The 22,109-nt window shown below is 48.0% G+C and overlaps 1 protein-coding gene across 1 annotated transcript in view; it reads left to right on the top strand.

The window, feature by feature from the left end:
- The first annotated feature begins 2,964 nt into the window (after positions 1-2,964).
- Positions 2,965-22,109, top strand: part of HS6ST1 (heparan sulfate 6-O-sulfotransferase 1) — a 274,064-nt gene continuing 254,919 nt past the window's right edge. The window contains exon 1 of the mRNA XM_032764760.2: positions 2,965-3,809. Within this exon, the coding sequence (XP_032620651.1) occupies positions 3,292-3,809 (518 nt within the window). The 5' untranslated portion in view covers positions 2,965-3,291. The remainder of the gene's footprint in view (positions 3,810-22,109) is intronic.

The raw sequence follows: 22,109 nt of genomic DNA on the forward strand, positions 1-22,109 counted from the left end.
AAAAGTATGACTGGGTTCAAACAAGAATCAGATAAATTCATGGAAGATAGATCCATCAATGGCTATTAGCCAACATGGCCAGGGACACAACCCCATGCTCTGGGTGTCCTTAAACCTCTGACTGCCAGAAGCTGGGACTGGACGACAGCAGTAAATCACTTGTTAATTGCCTTGTTCTATTCATTCCCCCTGAAGCATCTGGCACCATTGGTTTGACCCAGCAGTTTTATATTCTTATGCATTTGAGAAGTGTACAATAATTCCTTATACTTCCAATATGTTAACCATTCTGCAATCCTTCTAGATGAAAGGTGCTATAGTAGAGAAAACATTAGATTTTCAACTATATTTCTGAATTTTCTTCTGTGGTTGAGTTTATGTTCTGTACATTATATTTTAGTGTATTCTATCACAAAATAACATATGGTATACTCACCACAAATAAAAACTAGCAATAGAATCGAACGGAACATCTTCACCTTTACAACTTTTCATGAATCTATCATAGCTAAACAAAAATTCTAAAATATTCTCTATCTTGGAGTTACCATCAAGTCATTAACAATAAATAACCCATGTAACTGGAATTAACACAATTGGCTATTTCTACTGGATATAGTCTTTTACAACCAGAGACAAACATCAATACCAAGAACTGCTTTGTAGTTTTTACGATACAGCATATATTTTAACCATTTATATAAACCATCACATAAATGCCCATATTTCCAAATCAAAATATAAATTTCAGACCTTAAACTGAGTTTATACTACATTTGCAGATGCTGCTAAGCACTGCATATAACAATGACATCATTGTTTCTGGAGTTTCTAACATACATGAAAAGGGAAAAATCAGAAGCAGACTTTTAAAAGGAATATATCAAACAAAATAAATGCATAAACACAATATATGAAGCGTTGGGGTGCTATAAAGATTTTATTGTTACTTGTTTGGGAAGAGCCACATACCTCACTGTGGCTCTGCAACTAGTGAGTAATGCAGTCATCTCAAAATCCAGCAGATTTATTGGTAATACTGTTCAGACTAAGTTCTTGTATCTCATTTTCTCCTAACCCCTCATAAATAAGACCCAGCTTTTTGCAGGAGGTAACCTACATTTTATTTCTTTACACTTCATATAAATGCCGTGACTATATTTGGTGGAGGAAGAGAACTAGTGACTCTTTGAAATTTAGTCACAACATAGTTAAATTAAATGATCAGTGGAAATACATGAAAATGGTAGAACATAGAAACAATTACTGAAAATAAAATATTTAGGAGATGCAGATCTGGTAGACTTGAGGCATTTTCTCGTATTCTGGACTCTGCATAGAGAATAACCTATTCCTAGGTTGGGTACTTACATGATTCCCATCACATTAGTATCTACGTGTCTTACAATCTTTAATGTATTTATCCACACAACACCCCCTGAGTTGAGGAAGTACTGTCATCCCCATTTTACAGATGGGAAACTGAGTCACAGATACCAGCTGACCTGCATGAGGTCATCTAGGAAGTTTGTGGTACAGGAGGGAATTAAACCTGGGTCTCCCAAGCAAACACCCTAACCACTGGACCATCCTTCTTCTGGGATGGGAACGAACTCCAAAGGTTTTCAAATAGTTTATTTTATTTACTTAGACCCTGTTTTAGTAAGGTGTTTAAGCATTTGCCCAGCTATGAACACAATCCTACTTTAGTCACTGAAGATTATTTGCTTATTGAGGAGTTTCCTGCATCTTCCTCTCGAGCATCTAGTGCTGCCCATTGTCATATACAGAATTTTGCACTAGGTGGGCCATGTGTTTGATCCTACATAGCAATTCCTATGTTCCCTGACCATCTTTTAACCATGCTGGGAACTATTATGTTGTAACTGGATTCCCTGGCAGGGTTAATTTTGAGAAGTCTTTGCTGATAACTTTGAAAAAGCATTCTCTTCAGAAATCTCTCTCTGTTGATATCTCATCCACTGACTTTGTTTTTAGGCCAACCACCTGTTCTCTTATTTTTAAAATGACACAGCTCACACATGAAAACATCTTTTTTTCCCCTAGAAAGTTTACCACACATGCTTGCTCTTTCCTTCCCTCCCACAGCCATCATAAGCCTCATTGTGACACCAGAATAAAGTCTGCGACACCCAGTTGTGTGTAGGGTGACCAGATGTCCCGATTTTATAGGGACAGTCCAGATATTTGCGGCTTTTTCTTATATAGACACTAATTACCCCCCATCCCCGTCCCAATTTTTCACATTTGCCATCTTGTGTGCATCAGAACAAGAGGCATACAGTGTTCCCTGGGGAACGAGCAGATATTTTTGCAATGCACTACTCTGTTTTCATGCAAATACCCTCAGTGCTAATAATTTTGCAAGGGTGCTGGGAGCCACTGAACCACACTTTAATCCCTGTATATGATGGAATCCACTTTAACCAGGGCACCCCTGTTCCAGCAGCACCTGTGTAATTTTGTTTCAAAAAGGGAGGAGAAATAAGAAACTCAGCTGTGTCAAACCTCTCTCATTGCAGGTGATTGTCAAGGCTTCGTGCAAAGGCTCTCCCTGAAGGGATGGTTGCATTGCAGAGTGTTTCCACGATACCTTTACTGCCTTCCCCAATTTTTCCCTCCTGGCTTTGAAATCTCCCTTATTTGAATGGCCACAGCTTAGCAGTTCTGCACCTTGGCAACCTGGGGTTGGGGGCGGAGGCGAGGCAGAGGCAAAGGCAAAGGCAAAGGGGACCGTCCTGCTGCTCTCTGAGGAGAACTGTAAAAGTCTGGAGAGCTCCCCAAGCGGAGCCAGCGGCTGTGTGTAGGAAGTGGAAAAGGGGAGGGGGAAAAAGGCTGCGGGCGGGTGCTTGCAACCTCAGAGCTGAAAGGGCTGCGGGGCTTTGCTGTCTCTCTCTCTCTGTCTCTCTCTGCTGCTGTCGGCGCGAGGCGGCCGCCGATAGCGGAGCTGAGCGAGCGGCGCCGGCGCTGTGCATGCCGGGCTCCGATCATGGTGGGCTCGCGCTAGAGGCAGGAAGGGCTCGAGCCAGTCCCCCCGGCAGCCGCGCGCCTCCCGATCGGCGAGTCGCGGGGAGAGAAGACACCGAGCGGGAAGGGGGCTGGTACCCGCCGGGCGCTCGCTCTGTCCCGCACCGCAGCGCCCCGGGACCGCTCGCCGGAGGAGGGAGGGGGGTTGCCCCGGGTGCCAGCCGCTGTGGGGGGACGGGAGCGGACCGGACCGTGCCCCCCGCCGCTGCCCCCCGCGTGCCCAGCCCCGGGAGATGGTGACACATGAGGCGCGCTGGCAGGAGCATGGTTGAAAGGACCAGCAAGTTCTTGCTGATCGTGGCCGGCTCGGTGTGCTTCATGCTCATCCTGTACCAGTACGTGGGGCCGGGGCTGAGCCTGGGGGCGCCCAGCGGCCGCGCCCCGGCCGAGGAGCTGGACCTGTTCCCCACGCCGGACCCACACTATGTCAAGAAGTACTATTTCCCCGTGCGGGCGCTGGAGCGGGCGCTCGCCTTCGACATGAAGGGCGAGGACGTGATCGTCTTCCTGCACATCCAGAAGACGGGCGGCACCACCTTCGGCCGCCACCTGGTGCAGAACGTGCGGCTCGAGGTGCCCTGCGACTGCCGGCCCGGGCAGAAGAAGTGCACCTGCTACCGGCCCAACCGCCGGGAGACCTGGCTCTTCTCGCGCTTCTCCACCGGCTGGAGCTGCGGGCTGCACGCCGACTGGACCGAGCTCACCAGCTGCGTGCCCGGCGTGCTGGACAAGAGGGAGAGCGCCGCGCTCAAAGCCCCCAGGTGAGCGGCAGCCCTAGCCCACCCCGCGGGCATGCCTGGCATCCCCAGCAAGGGAAACAACCCACCCGCACCCTCATGGGTGTTCACTGCACTCCCCTACACCCGCAGCCCGGGAACGCTCCTCTGCACACTCACAGTGAGCAGTGTATTCCCCTCTGCACCCCCAGCCCAGCCTGTGGGCATGCCTTGCACCCCCAGCATGAGAACTACTCTCAGCAGCCTTGCGGTGTGTGCTGTACTCTGCACCCCCAGCCGTGTCTGCGAGTATGCACTACGCTCGGCTGCAGCCCTGGCCGGGGAACTGCCCTCTGCACCCTCACAGCATACAGCGCATTTCCTTCGGCATCCCCCCGCCCAGCCTGCAGCATGCTCTGGACCCCCAGCATGGGAATGCCCCCTGCACCCTCATCACGTTCATTGCATCCTCCTGGGCATCCCCTGCACCCCCAGCCTGGGAACCTCCTCTGCACACCCATGGCTTGCACTGTACTCCTCTCTACATCCCCAACCCAGCCCACAGCATGCACTGCACTCCTTTACACCCTCAGCAGCACCTCTTCATTTGCACTGCATCCCCTCTTCAGTTCCACAACATGTACTGCACCCTTCACCACCTCTCTCTTCATTCCCACTGCACTTCTCTGCACCGTGAGCTTGGGCACCTCATCTGTGCCCTCACGGTGTGCACTGCACCCCCAGTCAAGGTACTCCCTTTGCATGCACTGGACTCCTCTCTGCTCCCAGCCTGGGCACCCCTCATTGCGCCTCCATCTGCACGTTCACTCAGGGCACTGTACTCTGCACCACCAGCCCAGGCACCTCCACAATGTGTGTTGCACCCCCAGCCCAGGTACTCTTTTTTCATGCGCTGCACCCCTCTCTCTATTCTCAGCCCAGGCACCCCCTTCTGTACCTCCACAGCATACACTGCAGTTCTCTAGGCACTCCCAGCCCATGGCATGCACTGCACGTTTCTCAGCCCCTCCAGCCTACCGCTCTGCATACACTGTAATCTTGTCTGCACCCCCAGCTCACCCTACTGCATGCATGCCCCTGCCCTCTGCACCCCAGCCTGGCCACCCACTTCTGCACTCCACAGCATACACTACACTGTCCACCCAGACATCCCCTCTGCCACCCCATGGTGTGTGCTGCATCTTCTCTCTGCACCCCCAGCTCGGACCACCTGCCCTCTGTGCCCCCACAGCATGATCTGCACTCCCTGCCCTTGCCACAACATACACTGCACCTGCCCTCTGCATCCCTAGCCCCGGCACCCCCTCTGCCCACACCATTATAGGCACTGCACCTCTTTTTCTGCACTCTAGTTCACCCCATTGCATTCACTGAACCTCCCCTCTACACCCCCACATCCCATCTTGTGCACCCTCCACTCCTCAGTCCAGCCTTATCCTTGCCCATGTAATCTATATGCCTACCCTACTCTGTGCATCTCTAATCCTCCTGTACCCCATCTAAACCTGTACACCCTCAATTGCAAGCAAGAGAAACCCAAGACAACCGATCCCCTGCACACTTAACTCCCCCGCATGTATGTGCACAATCACCCCCATATTCCACTTGTGTACCCCATTCAGCCCTCTACCCACTCTATATTCCCCCCTTCAGTTCCTATCCTTTTCTGTGCACAGTAAGTGGTGCTTCAAAAGCCTTAGCTGAAAACTGTACCTTTCTCCTGCAAACCTCCAGCTACATCCCCTTTATCTCTCTGTCTTCCACTTGGGCAAGAGAGAGAACATCATCCCAAAGTCGCAGGCAAGACAAATCTCTCAAAATTTCATCCTTACACATGCCCAGTCCGACCCCCTGCCCCTCTCACACAGACACTAAATCCCACTGCATTCCTATCCTCTTGCATCTATTCTTCATTCCACTGCCCCAATCTTAACTTGCTCCCAAACTAATAATTTACAATAATCTATGTAAATTTAAATTGGTTTGTTTAAAAGCATTTCCAATTGTTCTTATTCCTGCTGCCCAAATTTAACATATTTTTGTCTTTGAGCTCAAGAGCTCTGGTAGGGATCAGCTAAAAAAACTATCGTTGGAAATACCATGCACAATCTCTTTAGTGAATGTAAATCACTGTTGTTGTTATTACTATCCCTTGTATCAATTTTTTCCCTAAGTTTTATTCTCAGAGCTGTGCAACATTTTATGCAATCATTTGTTAATGCTGTATATGTATCATTAATAGCATACGTAATAATCCATTTAGTGAACGGCAGCCTTAGAGCAAGTCTGTGTTTTAGCATCGCTGTTCTTTCTTCATTGAACCATTTTAGTTGATCTTGTCCTAGGAGCAGTATGCAGTTATTAGTGTATTAGTTATTAGTATTCTTTATTGCCTCTATTGTGATTACTGCTCTTTTCAACGGATCTCAGTGCGTTTCAGTGTTAGTCATCCTAATACTATACTTGAGTCACTGTCATGCTGGCTGATCCGGGAGCAGCAAACCAGACTTTCCTTGTGATCTTTTATTTTTAAGCCACTTTTAAACATTTATAAACAAAATACCCATCACCTGTCCTGTTGCTGATGTGGTTTAGTGAAGTGCTGCAATGAAAACTGCTCAAAGTTCAAATCTGGTAAGAACCCAGTCTGTGAACCTTGGCATCCAGCTAGCAAACTGTTAACCTGCCATAAAGACAGATTTTTGGATAGATCCAGACACCCATGTGTTCAGGATCCTCAGTTGTACTCAAACCTGCTCTACCTTCAGTATTTAACCCTACCCTCCTTGCTTTTTTATACAGTTACTGCAGAATAGCACAATGCTGTTGTAATGAAGCTCCAGATGGTGAACATATAGTAAGGGTCCTGTTAAATGGTTGCTCAGTTACCTTTAACCTTAAAGGTTTAATAATTAGTTCTTTCTGAAGATGTTCCACTTTGGGGAATGGATTCTGTGTGTATTTTTGTAGGGATTTCAGAACCAGCCACTAAGTATTGCACCTTTTCAGTAATTTTTAAATGAGGTTGTTTTCTCTCTAATATTTGTTTTTTGGGGGGGATTTAAGGCATTTGACACTTTTTAAACTATTTGTGCTCAAAATATATTGGAAAAAATAATCTAGGCACCCAGTGCATCCAGAAGCATATTTATCATGAAACAAACCATGTGGTGGCACGGGACCCCCAGTGACTGGGGGGCCCCCCAAATGCAGGACAAATCTCATCTGACAACCTTCCCCTGAGTCCCAGCCGGCAGCACAGGAGTGCTCAGGCAAGGAGGCTGCCTGCATGCCGTGGCCGGTGGCCCCATGCTGCTCCTGGAAGTGGCCGGCTCCTGGCATGTCTCTGCATGCCTCTGGTGAGGGGGGGAGATGGCTCTGTGTGCGGCCCCCTCCTCGGGCAGTGCAAGGAGACCCGATGCCCACTTCCACCCAGGGGGTGCACAGAGACATGCAAGCAGCAGGGCTAAGGTTGCTCCCTGCCCGCTCTGCCTGCCTCCCTCCCTCTGTGCCACCTGGGTGTGTGTGTTTCTCTGCACGCTGCCCCTGCCATGAGTGCTGCCTCCACAGTTCCCATTGGCTGGAAACTGTGGCCAGTAGGAGCTATGGGGGTGGTGCCTGCAGTCAGCAGTTCGCGGAGACCCCTAGTCCTCCTGCCTAGGAGCTGCTGCCCGGGGTGTGTGCGCTGATTGCTTTGGGAGCTGTGCTGCCCAAGGTGAATGCTGCCTACACGCACACATAGCCCTCACCCCCTCCCACACCCCAGTCCCCTTCCCCAGCACAGAGTCCACACCCAGCACCCAAACTCCCTCCCAGAGCCCACACCCCTGCCCCAGCTCAGAGCCCACACCCAGCGCCCAACCCACTGCCTCAGCCCAGAGCCCATGCCCAGCACCCAGACTCCCTCCCAGAGCCTGACTCCCATACCTCCTCCTGCATCCCAACCCCCAGCGCCCCAATCAAGGTACCTCACTTTATTTTCATTTACTTCCCATTACTTATAGGAGGAGGATGAATTAAAAAAGAACGTTCTTTTTCTTGGCTAGGTCCTGGGGGAGAGGGGTGGCCTGAAAATGAAGCTGCAAACAGGGTCCCACTAACTCTAAATCCACCACTATGTGTATCCTAATATTAGTTTTGCTAATATTTGTGCTGTGGTCTCTCTTTCTGTTACCCCACAGATTAGGTTGCATTAGGACTTGATTTTCAGAAATGTGGAGGCCATGGTGTGGAGGTTTAGGTAATCTGATTATAGTAATCTTGGTTTGTTTACACACACTGTGCTTGGCCTTTCATTAATTTTGAACTGGGAATGATTTTGGTACAATAAACAGCTGCCAGTTGACTTTGTAATATTGTCCTAGCACAGTGCTCTATTGTAATGAAGTACAATTCATTGTGTTCATAAGGCATCTTCACAAAAAGATAACATTTCTCTGGCTTGTAATGAAATCAGGATTCATAAATGAGAGATGTTTGTTTAAAATCAGTGATGTAGTGAATTTCATTTGTTCAGATGGAAAAAGGATACCTTCTTGCATTATTTCCAGTACACTAGCAATCATATCACTTAATTTCCCCGCTCTGAATAATATATCTTGGCCATCAAAACAGTGCTTGTTTTTTATGCGACCTGTGTATTTGAGAGAAACTAGTGTTGAAATAGGATTTGACTATGAAATTCTCACTTGAGCAAGCTCCAGACAGAGTCATTTGGGTTTCCTTGAACCTAATAAGACTTCAGAATTCTAAAGTTACTTTTACATTCTTCTGCAGTGGAGACATGAAATTCACCTTCCAGAACATTCAATTCATTCCTTTATATTCAGTACATACGGTGACAGGGCCATATTAATGCAGAGGTTTTAGGGGCTGCAGCCCAGGGCCCCAGGCTAAGGGCAGCCCCATGGGTGGGATGTGGCCTGCAGCAAGTCTCCCTGCCGCGGGCTAGACACATGTTCCTGAGCCTCAGCGCTGCCGTGTGCCCCACCCTTTCCCCCCCCATCTGGAGCTGCGAGCGCCAGCATGCCAATGTGCCCCTGTGGCCCCTACTCAAGGGGCATTCAGGAAATCTCTGCACACTGCCCCCAGCGTCAGCTCTGCAGCTCCCATTGGCTGGGTACATGCCAGCCACCTCAGGGAGCAGAGCAGCTCGGAGCCAGGGCTAGCATGGATCCTGCCTAGCCCTGGTGCGCCTGGAGCCTGCACCTCACACCCCCTCCTGCATCCCAACCCTCTGTCCCATCCCTGTAGGGTGACCAGACAGCAAATGTGAAAAATCGGGACAGGGGATGGGGGGTAATAGGAACCTATATAAGAAAAAGACCCCAAAATTGGGACTGTTTCTATAAAATCGGGACATCTAGTCACCCTACATCTCTGTCTCTGCCCTAATGCCCACCCCCCAAGCTGGAGCTGCACCCCCTCCTGCATCACAATTCTCAGCCTTGAGCCCACTGCAAACCCCAGGGACCCCACAAAAAGCTAAGAGCCCCGGGCCCACAGGAGAGTTAAACTGGCCCTGTACAGTGAAGTTTGACAATGTTGCTCTTTCCAGCTATTGCATCAGCATTAGAAGAGTGGGAAAGCGATGTTTGTTGCCCAAAACACAGGAGCTATCATCTGATCAAAAATCTGTCTAACACTTTGCCTTCCAGTAGGTCTTGGAAAGCGAAGGTCATTCAGAAATGCCCATGTGTACAAATCATGAGTTAAAAGCTTTTAACTTTGAAAGGAATGCAGCTTTATCACTGCATAGTGCCCTATTGCTCTGTAGTCCATAACCTAGGGACGGTACATACATTTACAATGCACTTGGCTCTTTTTATTGTTCTGCTCTGAGTTGGCCTTAATGATGGGGAGTGCTAGAATGTCCAAAGACTGCGCATTCCTGGGGTTTTGTTTTGTTTGGGTTTTTTGGATTGATATGGTAAACAAGAGACAGACATTTTTAGCTCAAGTGGGTCAGTGTGCTTAAAGTTTATGCTGTTTTGTTGTCTTTGAGTGGTGTTTACCGTGTTTTGTGTATAAAAGACACTTGTAAATTATTTTTGGGCAAGCATTTCTTGAAGTAAATGTTACATTTTGTTCGCATGCAATAAAAGGAATAGATTGTTGTCTTCTGTGCTTGTAACATTTGGAACTAAAACGAGCTCCATTGTGAACCAAAAGCGTACATTATCTACAGTCTCTGCAGGATGATTCTGTAAGGTGATAGACTGCAAGTCTTCTGAGAGCAGGACCCTGTTCTTTGTTTTTCACAGTTAGTACTTAATACATATTGATCAAGATTTTCAAAACTGGCTAGTGATTTTGGATGCCCTATTTAAGACACCTTAAAGGGGCCTGATTTTCAGAAGGCAGGAGCTCAGTGCTTTCTTTAAATTTGAGTTTCTTTCATTTATCTCAAGTTAAGCATCTAAAATTGAGATGCCCAAAATCTTGAGTTGCTTTTTAAAATCTTTGCACCATTATATTTTGCATCAACTCAATTCTTTAGCCTAATTGTCACTATTAATAGATTGTGCAAAGTAAGCCAGTCCATCTTTGGCTTTCTCCACTCAGGGCTTGGTCTGAATCAGTGGTTTTCAACCTGTGGTCCGTGGACCACTGGGGGGTCTACAGACTATGTCTAAGATTTCCAAAGGGCTCTGCACCTCCATTTGAAATTATTTTAGGGTCTGCAAATGGAAAAAAGGTTGAAAACCTCTGATCTAAAGCCCTTGAAGTGAATGGAAAGATTCTGGGACCAGCCCTTAAAGCAGTGGTGCCCAAACTTTTCCTGTCACACCCCCCTTACCAGTAATGGAATTTATCTGTGTCCCCTTCCTCCCCCTCCACCCCCCCCCCATTATTGCACAGTTGGCTCAGCAGGGGAGCTGAGGGCAGAACTGGGGATGAGGCAGAGGCGGAACTGGCCTGGGGATGGAGAGGGAATGAGGGCAGAGCAGGGGGCGGAGCTGTGTTGGGGCAGAGTGGAGCTGGGTGGCGTTCCATCCCCACCCCGATTGGGGGCTGGCCTGTCTCCCCCCCACCGCGTCCCGTGCCAGAAGTTCCTCCGTCCCCCCCTTGGGAGGCGTGTCCCACAGTTTGGGGACCACTGCCCTGATGGCACTGTGGCGTTTCACTCTGCCTGCTGTGCCTATCACCCTCTGTGCCAAGGACTGTGAAAAGCTAGAAGTTCTCAAGACCTTCTTATAGGACACTTCACTTAAGAGCCTGATGCCTCCCCCTTTTAATTGTGTTCTGTGGGAACAATAAGGACATAAATAAATTTAAGCCAAGGGAGATCCATTCCCTTTTTCTCCCCTCTTCTCCGCACTGAAAATCTTTATAGCTAGCCTTACTAGTTCATTCTTCTTTGTACCAAAACAAGAGCGTGTAAACTGGTTATTTTTCTGAAGATTTGTTGTTCACATGGAGATAGTTTATAAGGCATGAAGCAGCTTTAAATATCCATTTGACTCAAGCTGCTAGCTGCTTTAGGATAGGCTGCGTATTTGGCAGAACACTGGAACTGTGTTGCTCTTCACCCCCATTTAATTTCTGTTTCAAACGCCGTGTAGATTGCTTCTTTTATTTTCTTTTTTAATGAGCCTCCTCAAGAGGCTAACTTAGTCTTGGCTTTGTGTATGTGTTTATATGCGAATCTGTCACAGAAGTTCACCTGCTGAGCTTTTAATCTACATTTCACACTATGCTCAGGAAATTGACAGGAACATTTTTTTCTGATCACAAATACAAAAACAAAACAAAAAAACCCCTCCCAACCCTCATCTGGATTTGAATTATACCATATATGAACATTAAAAATGCAAAATCCCAGATGTCTGTTGTAGGTTTTCAGTAACACCCATAGTTAAGCAAATCCCTTTGCCTGGATTCTAGAGTCTCTCTGGCAAGGTATTTACAGTGTTTGTTTTGTGCAGGTTTTTATTTTATTTTAGTAAAAGAAACAATTAGCAGAGCCCAACAGTATGGAGGGTTTTTGCCAGTTTGATTTTTCTAAAGTGTGAACTTTCACAGTTTCGTATGGGATGTGTGTATTCAGAGAGCTAAGGGCATTGTTCACAAGTCAGCTACACCAGTGTGGCTCTGGAGTAATTCTGCTGAAGGCAGTTGAATGGTAACAGGGTAAAACTATTGAAAGTGAGAGGAGAGAAAGGCCTTTGGAATGTGGAAAACTGAATTCCTTTTGCCCCCAGGTATGCTACAGCCAGTTGGCCAGATATGGAACCCCCTACACATTGCATCCAGTTGCCCTGATTTCTACAGCCAAGAGTAGGGGGGGTCACACGTCCTGTTTTGCTAGGGGCAGTCCCTTTTTTAAGCCCTGTCACAGCTTTCCTGACATTTTTGCAAAGCCGGGCATTTGTCCCATTTGCTCTTGCCGATTTGATCAGTTGGCAAGAGCAAATGGGACAAATGCCCACTTTTGTCAAAAAAGTGGGGTGTGGAGGAATATGCAGGGGGCTGAGTGAAGATGCCAGCCCCTGCCCAGGGGGGAGGAGGAGATAGGATTGATGAGGGAGACAGCGTTCCAGCATGTGGTGGATGGCACAGGTTTCCAGCAACCGGGCAACAGCCTAGCGGGGGGGGGGGGGGGGGGGCTCGGGTGAGTGACTGGGGATGTCCCATTTTCCCTTTGGGAAATATGGTCACCCTAGCCAAGATAGATGGATCTTAAATATGGTCAGTTCTCCACAGCTGAGACCATTTTAGTTTGGTGGATTGTAAATCATTGAATTAGGCTAGTCATTGAGGTCAGGCTTTTGGCTAATTTAAAACAAAAAACCCCAAACCTGCTGTCTTAGAATTAAGGTGTTCTGTTCACCTGAGTCATCTAGGGCCCTTCTAATGTTCTACATCAGGCGTAATTGCTATTGGAATGTGTGTCTTTTGCTGGCAAAGTGGGAAAGATGACTCCTTAGGTTTGTCTCGGCTTTAGTGTCTACTTGTGTTTAACCTGATTTTGAAACACTGCGTTGCTTTAGTCCTTTTAATTAAAACGTGTGTAAGAGCTGTGATTTCTCCCCGCACCCCCATTACATTATTAATTTATCCTCATTTCGATTCTGCCCCTCGCCCTTTTAGAGCCAGCAAGGGGTACAACCTGTAGGCATGTGATATTAGAAATAAGACACCGAGCAATCACAAATCTTTTAACATGAAAAAGAGGAGTGACAAATCCTGCACCCAAAATGATGCACACATACCTATTGCAAGCTAGTGCGGACCTGATCAATACAAGCTTCAGATCTTCCTATGCGCCTTCGGGTGGATCGATGATTAAGAAGCTTTGTGAGCCACCAGCCCTTCAGTGGGATGCTCCAGTGGCTTCAAGTCAGGGGTCTCAAACACATGGCCTGAAGGCTGTCGTTTTCTGCGGCCCGTGAGCTCCTTGCAGCCCCCCCTTGCCCTCCGCCAGTGTTTACCTAGAGCGGCTCTGGCCTGGCGTGCGCCAAGGGCAGGGCAGGTTCCCTGCCTGCCTGCCCTGCCCCCGCACCACTCCAGGAAGCGGAAAGAATGTGGGGGAAGAGGGGCGCAGGGATGTGTGTAGCTGTTGCATCAAGAACCGCCTCCGGCAGCTCCCATTGGCCACGGTTCTGCATTCCTGGCCAATGGGAGATGCTGGGGGCGGTGCCTGAAGCAACAGCAACACACATCCCTGTGCCCTTACTCCCCTATGTTCCAGCTGCTTCCCGGCGTGGGGGCAGGGCAGGCAGGCAGGGAATCTGCCCTGCCCCCAGTGCATGCCAGGCCAGAGCCCGCCCCCCTGAGCCCGTCCTGCAGTCAAACCCCCTGCCCTGAGCCCCTTGCCACACCCTGCTCCCAGACCCCCTGCCGCATCCCGACCCCCTGCCGCATCCCGACCCCTGCCACACCCCTTGTGCACCCCACACCACTGTCCTGAGCCCCCTGCTGCACCCCGACCCCCTGCTGTACCCTGCATCCTGATCTCCTGCCCTGAACCCCCTACTACACCCCGCACCCCTCTGCACCCGCAGCCCCCTTCCCTGAGCCACTTGTTGCACCCTGCACCCGACCCCCTGCCCTGAATCCCCTGCCACACTCTGCCCCCCTCCTGCACTCGGACCCCCTGCCCTGAGCCTCCTGCCACACCCCTCCTGCACCCCAACCCCCTGCTGTACCCCTCATCCCTCCTGCACCCCACACCCCAACTCCCTGCCCTGAGCCCCCTACTGCACCCCAACCCCCTGCCGCACCCCTCATCCCTCCTGCACCCCAACTCCCTGCCCTGAGTTCCTGCCACACCCCACACCCCTCTTGTGCCCCCTGGGGGCAGGGAGGGGGCGGAGTGAGGGTGGGGATTTTGGGGAAGGGGTTGGAATGGGAGCAGGGAAGAGGTGGGAAGAGGCGGGGCTGGGGCGGTGCCTCATAGAAGGGGTGGGAAGAGGCAGGGCTGGGGCAGGGCTGAGGGCGGCGGGGGGAGGTGTCAGTAATGTGGCCGTTGGGCCAATGTACTAGTCCTCATGTGGCCCTCGTGGTCCTTTGAGTTTGAGACCTCTGCTTTAAGTTAACCTTTAATAAAGAAAGTGCATGCGCCTAAAGCGACTAAGGCCTGATAAGGCAGCTGCACACTTATCTGGCATGACCAAGCAGGGCATGTTTGCTGTGTATGCTGAGAAGTCTCTCCCTGAAGGGGAAGAATGAAGGACTTTTGTTCTATGCTAGCATGGGAGCTGGAAGCATTCGTAATTACCTTCGTTCTTCTCTTTAGGAAAGCGTTGCTGGAAAAGTCTCCCCTTGTAACCTAGAGGTTCCTGTGACTCCTTCTTTGGGCAATCCAATCACCCCCACCCCAAACTAAGGAGAGACTGGACACCTTTTCCTGTGAAACTTCCACTGATTTGCGGGAGTGGGCTTTTAATAAACTTTCAGGCTCTGTACAAGTACATTGGAGACAGCTTAAAGTCTTTGCTGGCACACATACTTAATAATGCAGGCTTTCTGCCATTCGCTCTGGGAGGATGTTTGTAGCCAGTGGAGACCCAGTCCTCTAAAAACATAGTTTTGTGTTCTCTGCGAGTTTGACTTACCGCTTTGATCACTTTGCTTTCTGTGATAGCCCTTTTTCTGCTGACCATTTGCCCTATCTGAACCTTGTTTGTGGCTGCCGCACATGGTCATGGATGATTGCTTGTTAATCTGTTTCTAATACATTTGTTCACAACAGTGGCTAGGTTTGTGATATTAAAGAGACAAGGTGGGGGAGATAATGTCTTTTATTGGACCAACTTCTGTTGGTGAGAGAGACAAACTTTTGAACTTACACAGAGCTTTGTGATAGAAGTTAGTCAATAGTTGTGTGGTTGTGGTATGACAGCTGTTTTGGCCTGGAAGCAGTTTGACTGTACAGCTGTGGTTTGATGAATAAACAGGAAATAGCTGGTTCAAGTTCAGGTAGGTGTATCTGTTTCGTTTAGTGCAGTGGTTTTCAAACTTTTTTTCTGGTGACCCAGTTGAAGAAAATTGTTGATGCCTGTGACCCAGTGGGGCTGGGGATAAGGGGTTTGGGGCGTGGGAGGGCTTAGGGCTGGGGCAAAGGGCTGGGGTGTGGGAGTGAGGCCGGTGATGAGGGTTTTTTTGGTGCAGAAGGGGCTCTGGATTGGGGGAGGGAGGCTCAGTGCTGGGGCAGGGAGTTGGATTGTGGGAGGGGGTCAGTGCTCTGGGCTGGGGGTGCGGGATGAGGGGTTGGGGGTTCAGGAAGGGGTTCCAGGCCAATAGGAGTGTGGAGCCGGTGCTCTGTGTGGGGGCAGTGCGTAGAGCCCTGTGGCCCCCCCGCCTAGGAGCAGTATCTGCTGCTGGCTGCTTCTGGGGTGCAACGCAGTGTCAGAACAGGCACGGACTAGCCTGCCTTGGCTGGGCAGCGCTGCCGAAGGGACTTTTTTACAGCCTGGTTGGCAGTGCTGACCAGAGCAGCCACAACCCAGTGCCTTACATTCTGCGATCTGGTACTGTGTTGTGACCTGCAATTTGAAAACCACTGGTTTACTGTGTCCTAGCCATTGTGTTTGATGTGTTTGCCTGCTATACATTTTACTATTGGATTACCTTTAATGGGGACTCTGGTGCTTATGGAATGGCATCATAAGGCCGTTGGCTTCAGTCGCTTGCAGAATCAAGGCTGCAGTTTCTCTTCTTCCATTTCCCATGGGAGGTCACTTGTTTCAAACTACTAGTAATAATCCCATCCTCGTGGCAAAAATTGTGGTTGAATGTTCTCGGAGTAAATAGAACTCCATGGGGCAGGGTTTCTCAAACGGGTCGCCACTCGTGTAGGGAAAGCCTCTGACAGGCTGGGCTGGTGTGTTTACCTGCCTCGTCCACAGGCCCGGCCGATCGCGGCTCCCGCTGGCAGGGGATCGCTGCTCCAGGCCAATGGGAGCTGCTGGAAGTGGCACAGGCTGAAGGACTTACTGGCCACCGCTTTCAGCAGCTCCCATTGGCGTGGAGCCATGATCCACCGGACCTGTGGACGGGACAGGTAAACACACCGGCCCAGCCCGCCAGAGGCTTCTCAAGCGGCGATCCCTGTTTGAAAAGCCCTGCCATAGGGTGTGTGTGGTTACTTCAGAAAGCCAAATGGTATATTTCTCTTGCCCCAAACTTTGTGTTTCCATAAAGTTGAGCCGTGGTTGCATTTAAATTCCTTAGGATTTGGGGGAGGGGGGGTTTCCTTGGTTAATTTAGAATTGTTCTTCATGGAGCAAGGCTACTTGTCATGTTTTCCACTGTTAATATTCACAGTAGGTATAACTGTTGAGTCAGGATTCTTTAGTGGAATTCTGTTTGGGGTTGGGATGGAAGGAAATGATACTGATGTTTTTGGTTCAATAGAAAAGTGTGTGTGGGGGGATATAGAAATAAAGGAATCCATTGCAGATTCTTTTGGCCCTGAGATGGTGGCTGTCTGTAAGGGTTTTTTGTTTTGTTTTTCCATCATTCCTAATGGTCTTAGAACTATTGATTGATCAGTGGAATTTCTGATTAGTGCAGTTCTAAGGTGACACAGACCCTGTAATTGCATTTTATTGCTTTTTGTGCATTTCTCCCCTCCTGCTATCCCCTCAGTACAGAAATTGGATTCTATGCAGAGTGCTCTCTATCCCTGTTCATAATCCTTAGGGAATTATTGCCATCAAGAAACCAGGGCCTTAATAAGTCTATTCTGCAGCACTTCAGGTTTCGGATGTGAATTGATGCTGCACTTGGTCTGGTTATGATATCGCCAAAGGAGGGAGCACTCAGCAGCTCCTAGTACTTGTCATTTGTCTCCTAACAATCTAGTCTCTGCTGAAAATAAACAACCTATGTTAAGAAATGGTGGGTCACAGTAAACATGAATTTTAAAAAATCCACCCTTAATGGAGTTTGGTTGTGATTATTTGCATTATATGCTGCACATAAGGGGTAGGGCATGAGGTTGTGCTCTGTATGCTATCCTGCTGCTGGGAACTTCTGATTAGAGGTGTGAAACAGGCAGCCTTTCTAGCCCTTATGCTAAAAAGAAGTTAGAGGGCTTCTGTCTCACACTTCTAGCCCTAACATGAAATCATTGATCATAGCAATTGTATAATGCTTTCACTATACACAAGGCACCCGCAAAGGTTGGTGAGCATTATCCTGCAGAGGGTCAGACATCTGCTGGTATTAACCTGAAATAAGTCTTGAGTGGGAACTGTCTGACACCTCTACCCTAAATCTCAAGATTATATTTTTCATATGTATATTCCCTACCTGTGCAGCCATTCTGTTGCCTCCAGAATCGGCTGATGTATCTTTATACAGATGATTTCTTAAATGCATCTGAACATATTTTTCCTGCTGCTTTGTCCTCTACCCTTAGTTAATGATAAACCTTTCATAATACTTGTCTGCCTTTTTATAGAGGAAATATTTGGCAATTTCCTGCCATTTTAAACAAGAAATTGGTGATTTGCAATTAACTTTTTTGTGGTCTGATGCTACATTTTGTTGCATAACTCTTCTCCGGCTTATTAACTGGAAAGTCTTTGATTACACATCATTGCAGAGTACAGCATTAGCATTTCTTTTGCTGCACTGTGATTTATCAAAAAATCCTGTCATATTTTGGGTTAGATTTTACTAGAACTTTTTGGATCTTCTTTGTGTTTTTGTTTTTATAGTCTTTTCAAGAAAATTAGTAATGCTAATCTTGAAGTATTAACTAAAACTTATAAACTCTTCTGCCAAATAAAATAGACAGTATGGTCTACATTTTCAAAAGTGACTAGTGATCTTTCGATGCCTAACTTGAGACCCCTTTCGAGGGTCTGACTTTCAGAAAGTGCTGAACACCCAACCTCCCTTTTGGAAATCAACTTTTTCTCAAGTTAGGCGCTCAAAATTGGTTACTCTTGTTAATTTAAGGCCTATAGCTCTAACATCTGGAGTAAACAGGTATAAGACAGGTGACTCCAGTAAAATCCTCAAAAAGATTTATTGCAAGTTTCCTTGTAAAACCTGCAAGATTATTATTTTTTTTAAGTCTGTTTGATTGTCTGTTCTCTGTGAGGTCGGTCAATCAGTCTGTCTGTCTCTCTCTCTCAAGAGTCATTTTTGTGTTTTCCCCTCATGCCTCTTGGGAGGTGGAGGTAGGTGGAACCAAACAAATACTATAAAAGTTGAATTGACTTTTTTTATGTTTAAACTAGAAGCTCTTGCTGTGTGACCCTCTCACCTTCAGTAAAGATTTCAGTTAGGGTAACAACAACCCTGTACTGCAAGTATTCGAAAAAAAATCAATGCTCCCTAGGGCAGACAGGCAGCAGTAGCTTGCTGACTCATCAGTTCCCTGAGATCCTTTGCTTTACATGTGGAGATGCTGGAAGAATTAGGAGCACAAGAATCATAAACTGTAATCATAATCGGTAAACCATCCCTTCTGTTAACATGCCTTAAATTGGAAAAGACAGGATTACTTTTGTGCTACTTTTTTTTTTCATCTCCTTTAACTAGGTCTCTCCAAAGCGAAGAGACAGATGTAACTCATGTTGCTGCACAAGAGGCAAAAATGAATAGATTTATCCTGTCTACTTTGGCTTAATCAAGTACATACAGTACAGTCTACTTAAATGAAAATCTGTGTAAAGGAAAATACTCCACACTCCTAGCCCCATACCAAAGCGCATACATAAATGCAGAGAAGTCCTTTCAGAGCAGATGGCCTTCGTGTAGGTCTTTGAAACCCCTCCTTTCCCACTCCATCCGAACAGTAATGACTCCACTACAGTGAGCGCACATCACTGTGCACGTGGTTGACTTTAGGATATTTAGGGTGGTGTCAGCAAGTTCCCCAAAATGAGATGCCTCAGGCTTGTCTACATTGAAGATTTGCCCCAATTTTACTGGAGTTTGTATTGATTTCAGCCAGTTATGACCAGCCACTAGTATGGGTTTAAAAATACACTTTTTTCCTAGTGTAGATATGGCCTAAGGAGGTGTCTGCACTAAGCTTTTTTGCCACAGAATCCTCACTCTTGCTACCACCAGTTCAACCCCACCAGTGGTAGCAATGGTGGAGCACTAGTACAAGTGGTATTTGCAACAGAGGTGGGGTGAGGAACTCCTGGAGTTTAAACAGCCATATTGTCTGACCGGCTCAGAGTCGGTGTATCTGATGGGGTGATTACAATGCAAGCAGCACTTTGGCTACAACAGGGCTCTTGCTGAACAAGTGGAAGGGATGGTAATACCCTCTCTGATCCAGATTCAACCCTGGCACTCCATGGAGACAGTTCTCGCCAAAGCATCTAAAGATTCATTCCTGGCCATTCCTCTGAACCAGTCTTACATCCTCAAGCTGTCAGCTGCATTTGACACTGGATACCATGCTATCCTTCTTACCTTGTCCATCCTTCGCTTTTGTGACTCAGCCCTCTTCTGGTTCTCTTCCTGCTCCTTCAGCATGTTCATCCCCCCACTCCATGTTTCTGGTGGGGTGGGGTTCCCTGTAGGGTTCTGTCTGTGGTTCCCTTTTCTTCTCCCTCTGCACTTTATCTCTGGGTAATCATCTCTGTAAACACAAATTCAACAACCATCACTATGCTGGCAAATCACAGATCTACCTCTCTTCTCCAGATCTGTCTCCATCAGTCCAAACTAAAATCTTGGCCTATAACTCTGACATCTCCTCATGGTTGTCTAGCCATCAGCTTTAGCTCAACATGGCCAAAACAGAGCTCCTAATGTTTTCCCCTCAAATCTCTCCCCCCACCTCCTTCTCCACTACCATGGACAACACCAACTTCCTGCCTGTCACTCGGGTCCATAACCTGGACATTGCCTTCAGTGCTGACTTCTTTCTAGGGCCTCACTTCCAGGCTGTGTCTAAATCTTGCCAGCTCTTTCTGCATAACATCTCTATGAGCTGCCTGAGGCCTTATCTTTCCTTTCCATCCCCAGAGCTAAAACTCTTGTCCAGGCGTTCATCATCTTGTGTCTCAGATACTGCAACATCTGCTTCTCTGGCCTTGACAAATGCAATCTTGCTCTCCTCATGTCTATGCTGAATGCTGCTGCAAAGATAGTTTTTCTTAGCTTATTGGTTTAACCACATCACCCTCTCTTTGCATCCTTCCACTGGTTCCCCAATCTCTGTTGCATTAAACAATAAGCAACTAATCTTCAATTTCATGGTCCTTCATGACCAAACCTAACCTTGCCTATCTCTCATAAATTATTGAGGTATCGACTTCCACTTCAGGTCCTCCAACAAGGCCAACTTCCATCACCCACTGATTTGAAAATTTAACAAGCACCAACATATTTTTTCTACTTGTGTATGGGAGAAGCTTCCCTTAAACATCTGCAAGGCTACCTTGTTGTCCTTCATCTCCCTCCTTAAAACTTGTCTTTGCTGTGATGCCTAAAAAGCAATCTGGTGACGGTTAGGCCGCTGGCGCACTGCGATCTCTGCCTATCATGCTGACCTGTAGTGTCTCATTGTTCCCTTATCCTCTCCCATCTGTATCTGTCTGGTTCTCTTCTCCTGTACTTAGCTTGTAAGTTCCTTATGGCAGGGATCCTCTTTTTATCTTGCTCCATGACTAGGGCTCTTTTAAGTAATAAAAATGTTTAATAGTAATGGTGGAAATGTTTGGCAGAGAAGCTTAATATAGGTAAAATAAGTAACTTGACTCAGCCTTCAGAAAGAGTCAGTGTCAGAGCTGGGATTAGAATACAGGAATCCTACTCTCTGCCCAGTGCTTAGTCCATTAGAGTAGGCTGCCGCTCATGTTTGCTGAGCTGCCTGCCTCCTCATTGCAAGTCCTTCTAGGAGCAGGGAAAAACCCTGGAAATGTGTCCCCTTAAAGGCTCAAACCAGAGGGCAAATAAAAATAACCTCCAGTAGTATTTTCAAAATACTCACGACATCTAAGCCAAACTCAGGATTTTGGGGGCCTGACTCGTGATGTCTGAACACTTGGGGCCATCGATATTGGGATTCCCCATCACTTGATGTTTGGGAATTGAGACAAGACATCTCAGAGCCCTGTTCTAGCTATAGGGTCTGACAGCGTCATTGTTGTAGCCGGGAAGCACAAACCTCTCCGCGCAGGAATTCCTGGGTGCGATTCTCTGGCCTGGGTCACCAGGAGGTCAGACGAGCCAGGTCTGATGGGAACTTCTGGCTTTAGAATCTCTGCCACTCTGCCCAGGAGATAATCACACACGAGGGGTTGGGGGTCCCCCGAAGGGCAGCAGAGGTAGTTGCAACTGGGACTGGTAGCAGAAGTCTGGTGTGTTTGGGGAGGGAACAGTATGAGAGTCCTACTTTGGAGAGTGTCAAAAAATGTCTTCCGCATGGAACCTCCATCTTGCAGCCCCTCCCCTGACCCCATATCCCTTTGTCCCCCACATTCACACTGACTGACTCCAGCGAGAAAATGCCCCTGAGGGCTGTCCCCTCCCCTGATCCCCAACATGCATTGCAGTGGATCTGGGCCAGATTCAAACTAGTCACCTAGAGGTGAAAATTTCTACAACTCATTACAGGTACTAAGCACCTGAACCATTCAGCCCCCTTCTAGGGGCTTATATAGCAAATGTGTGTTAGGCTTTGTCTACACTTACAGTTTTGCAGCGCTGGCAGTTACAGCTGTAGTCGTACAGCTGTGTACGGCCAGCGCTGCAGTGTGTCCACACTGACAGCAACCAGCGCTGCAGTGTGTCCACACTTGCACCAGTTGCAGCGCTGTTGTGAGTGGTGCATTGTGGGCAGCTATCCCACAGAGCACCTCGTCCCATTTTGTCGCTGTGGGAAGGGGACGGAAGGGT

The sequence above is a fragment of the Chelonoidis abingdonii genome, chromosome 8 (assembly GCF_003597395.2).
Source record: "Chelonoidis abingdonii isolate Lonesome George chromosome 8, CheloAbing_2.0, whole genome shotgun sequence".
Taxonomy (NCBI): domain Eukaryota; kingdom Metazoa; phylum Chordata; order Testudines; family Testudinidae; genus Chelonoidis; species Chelonoidis abingdonii.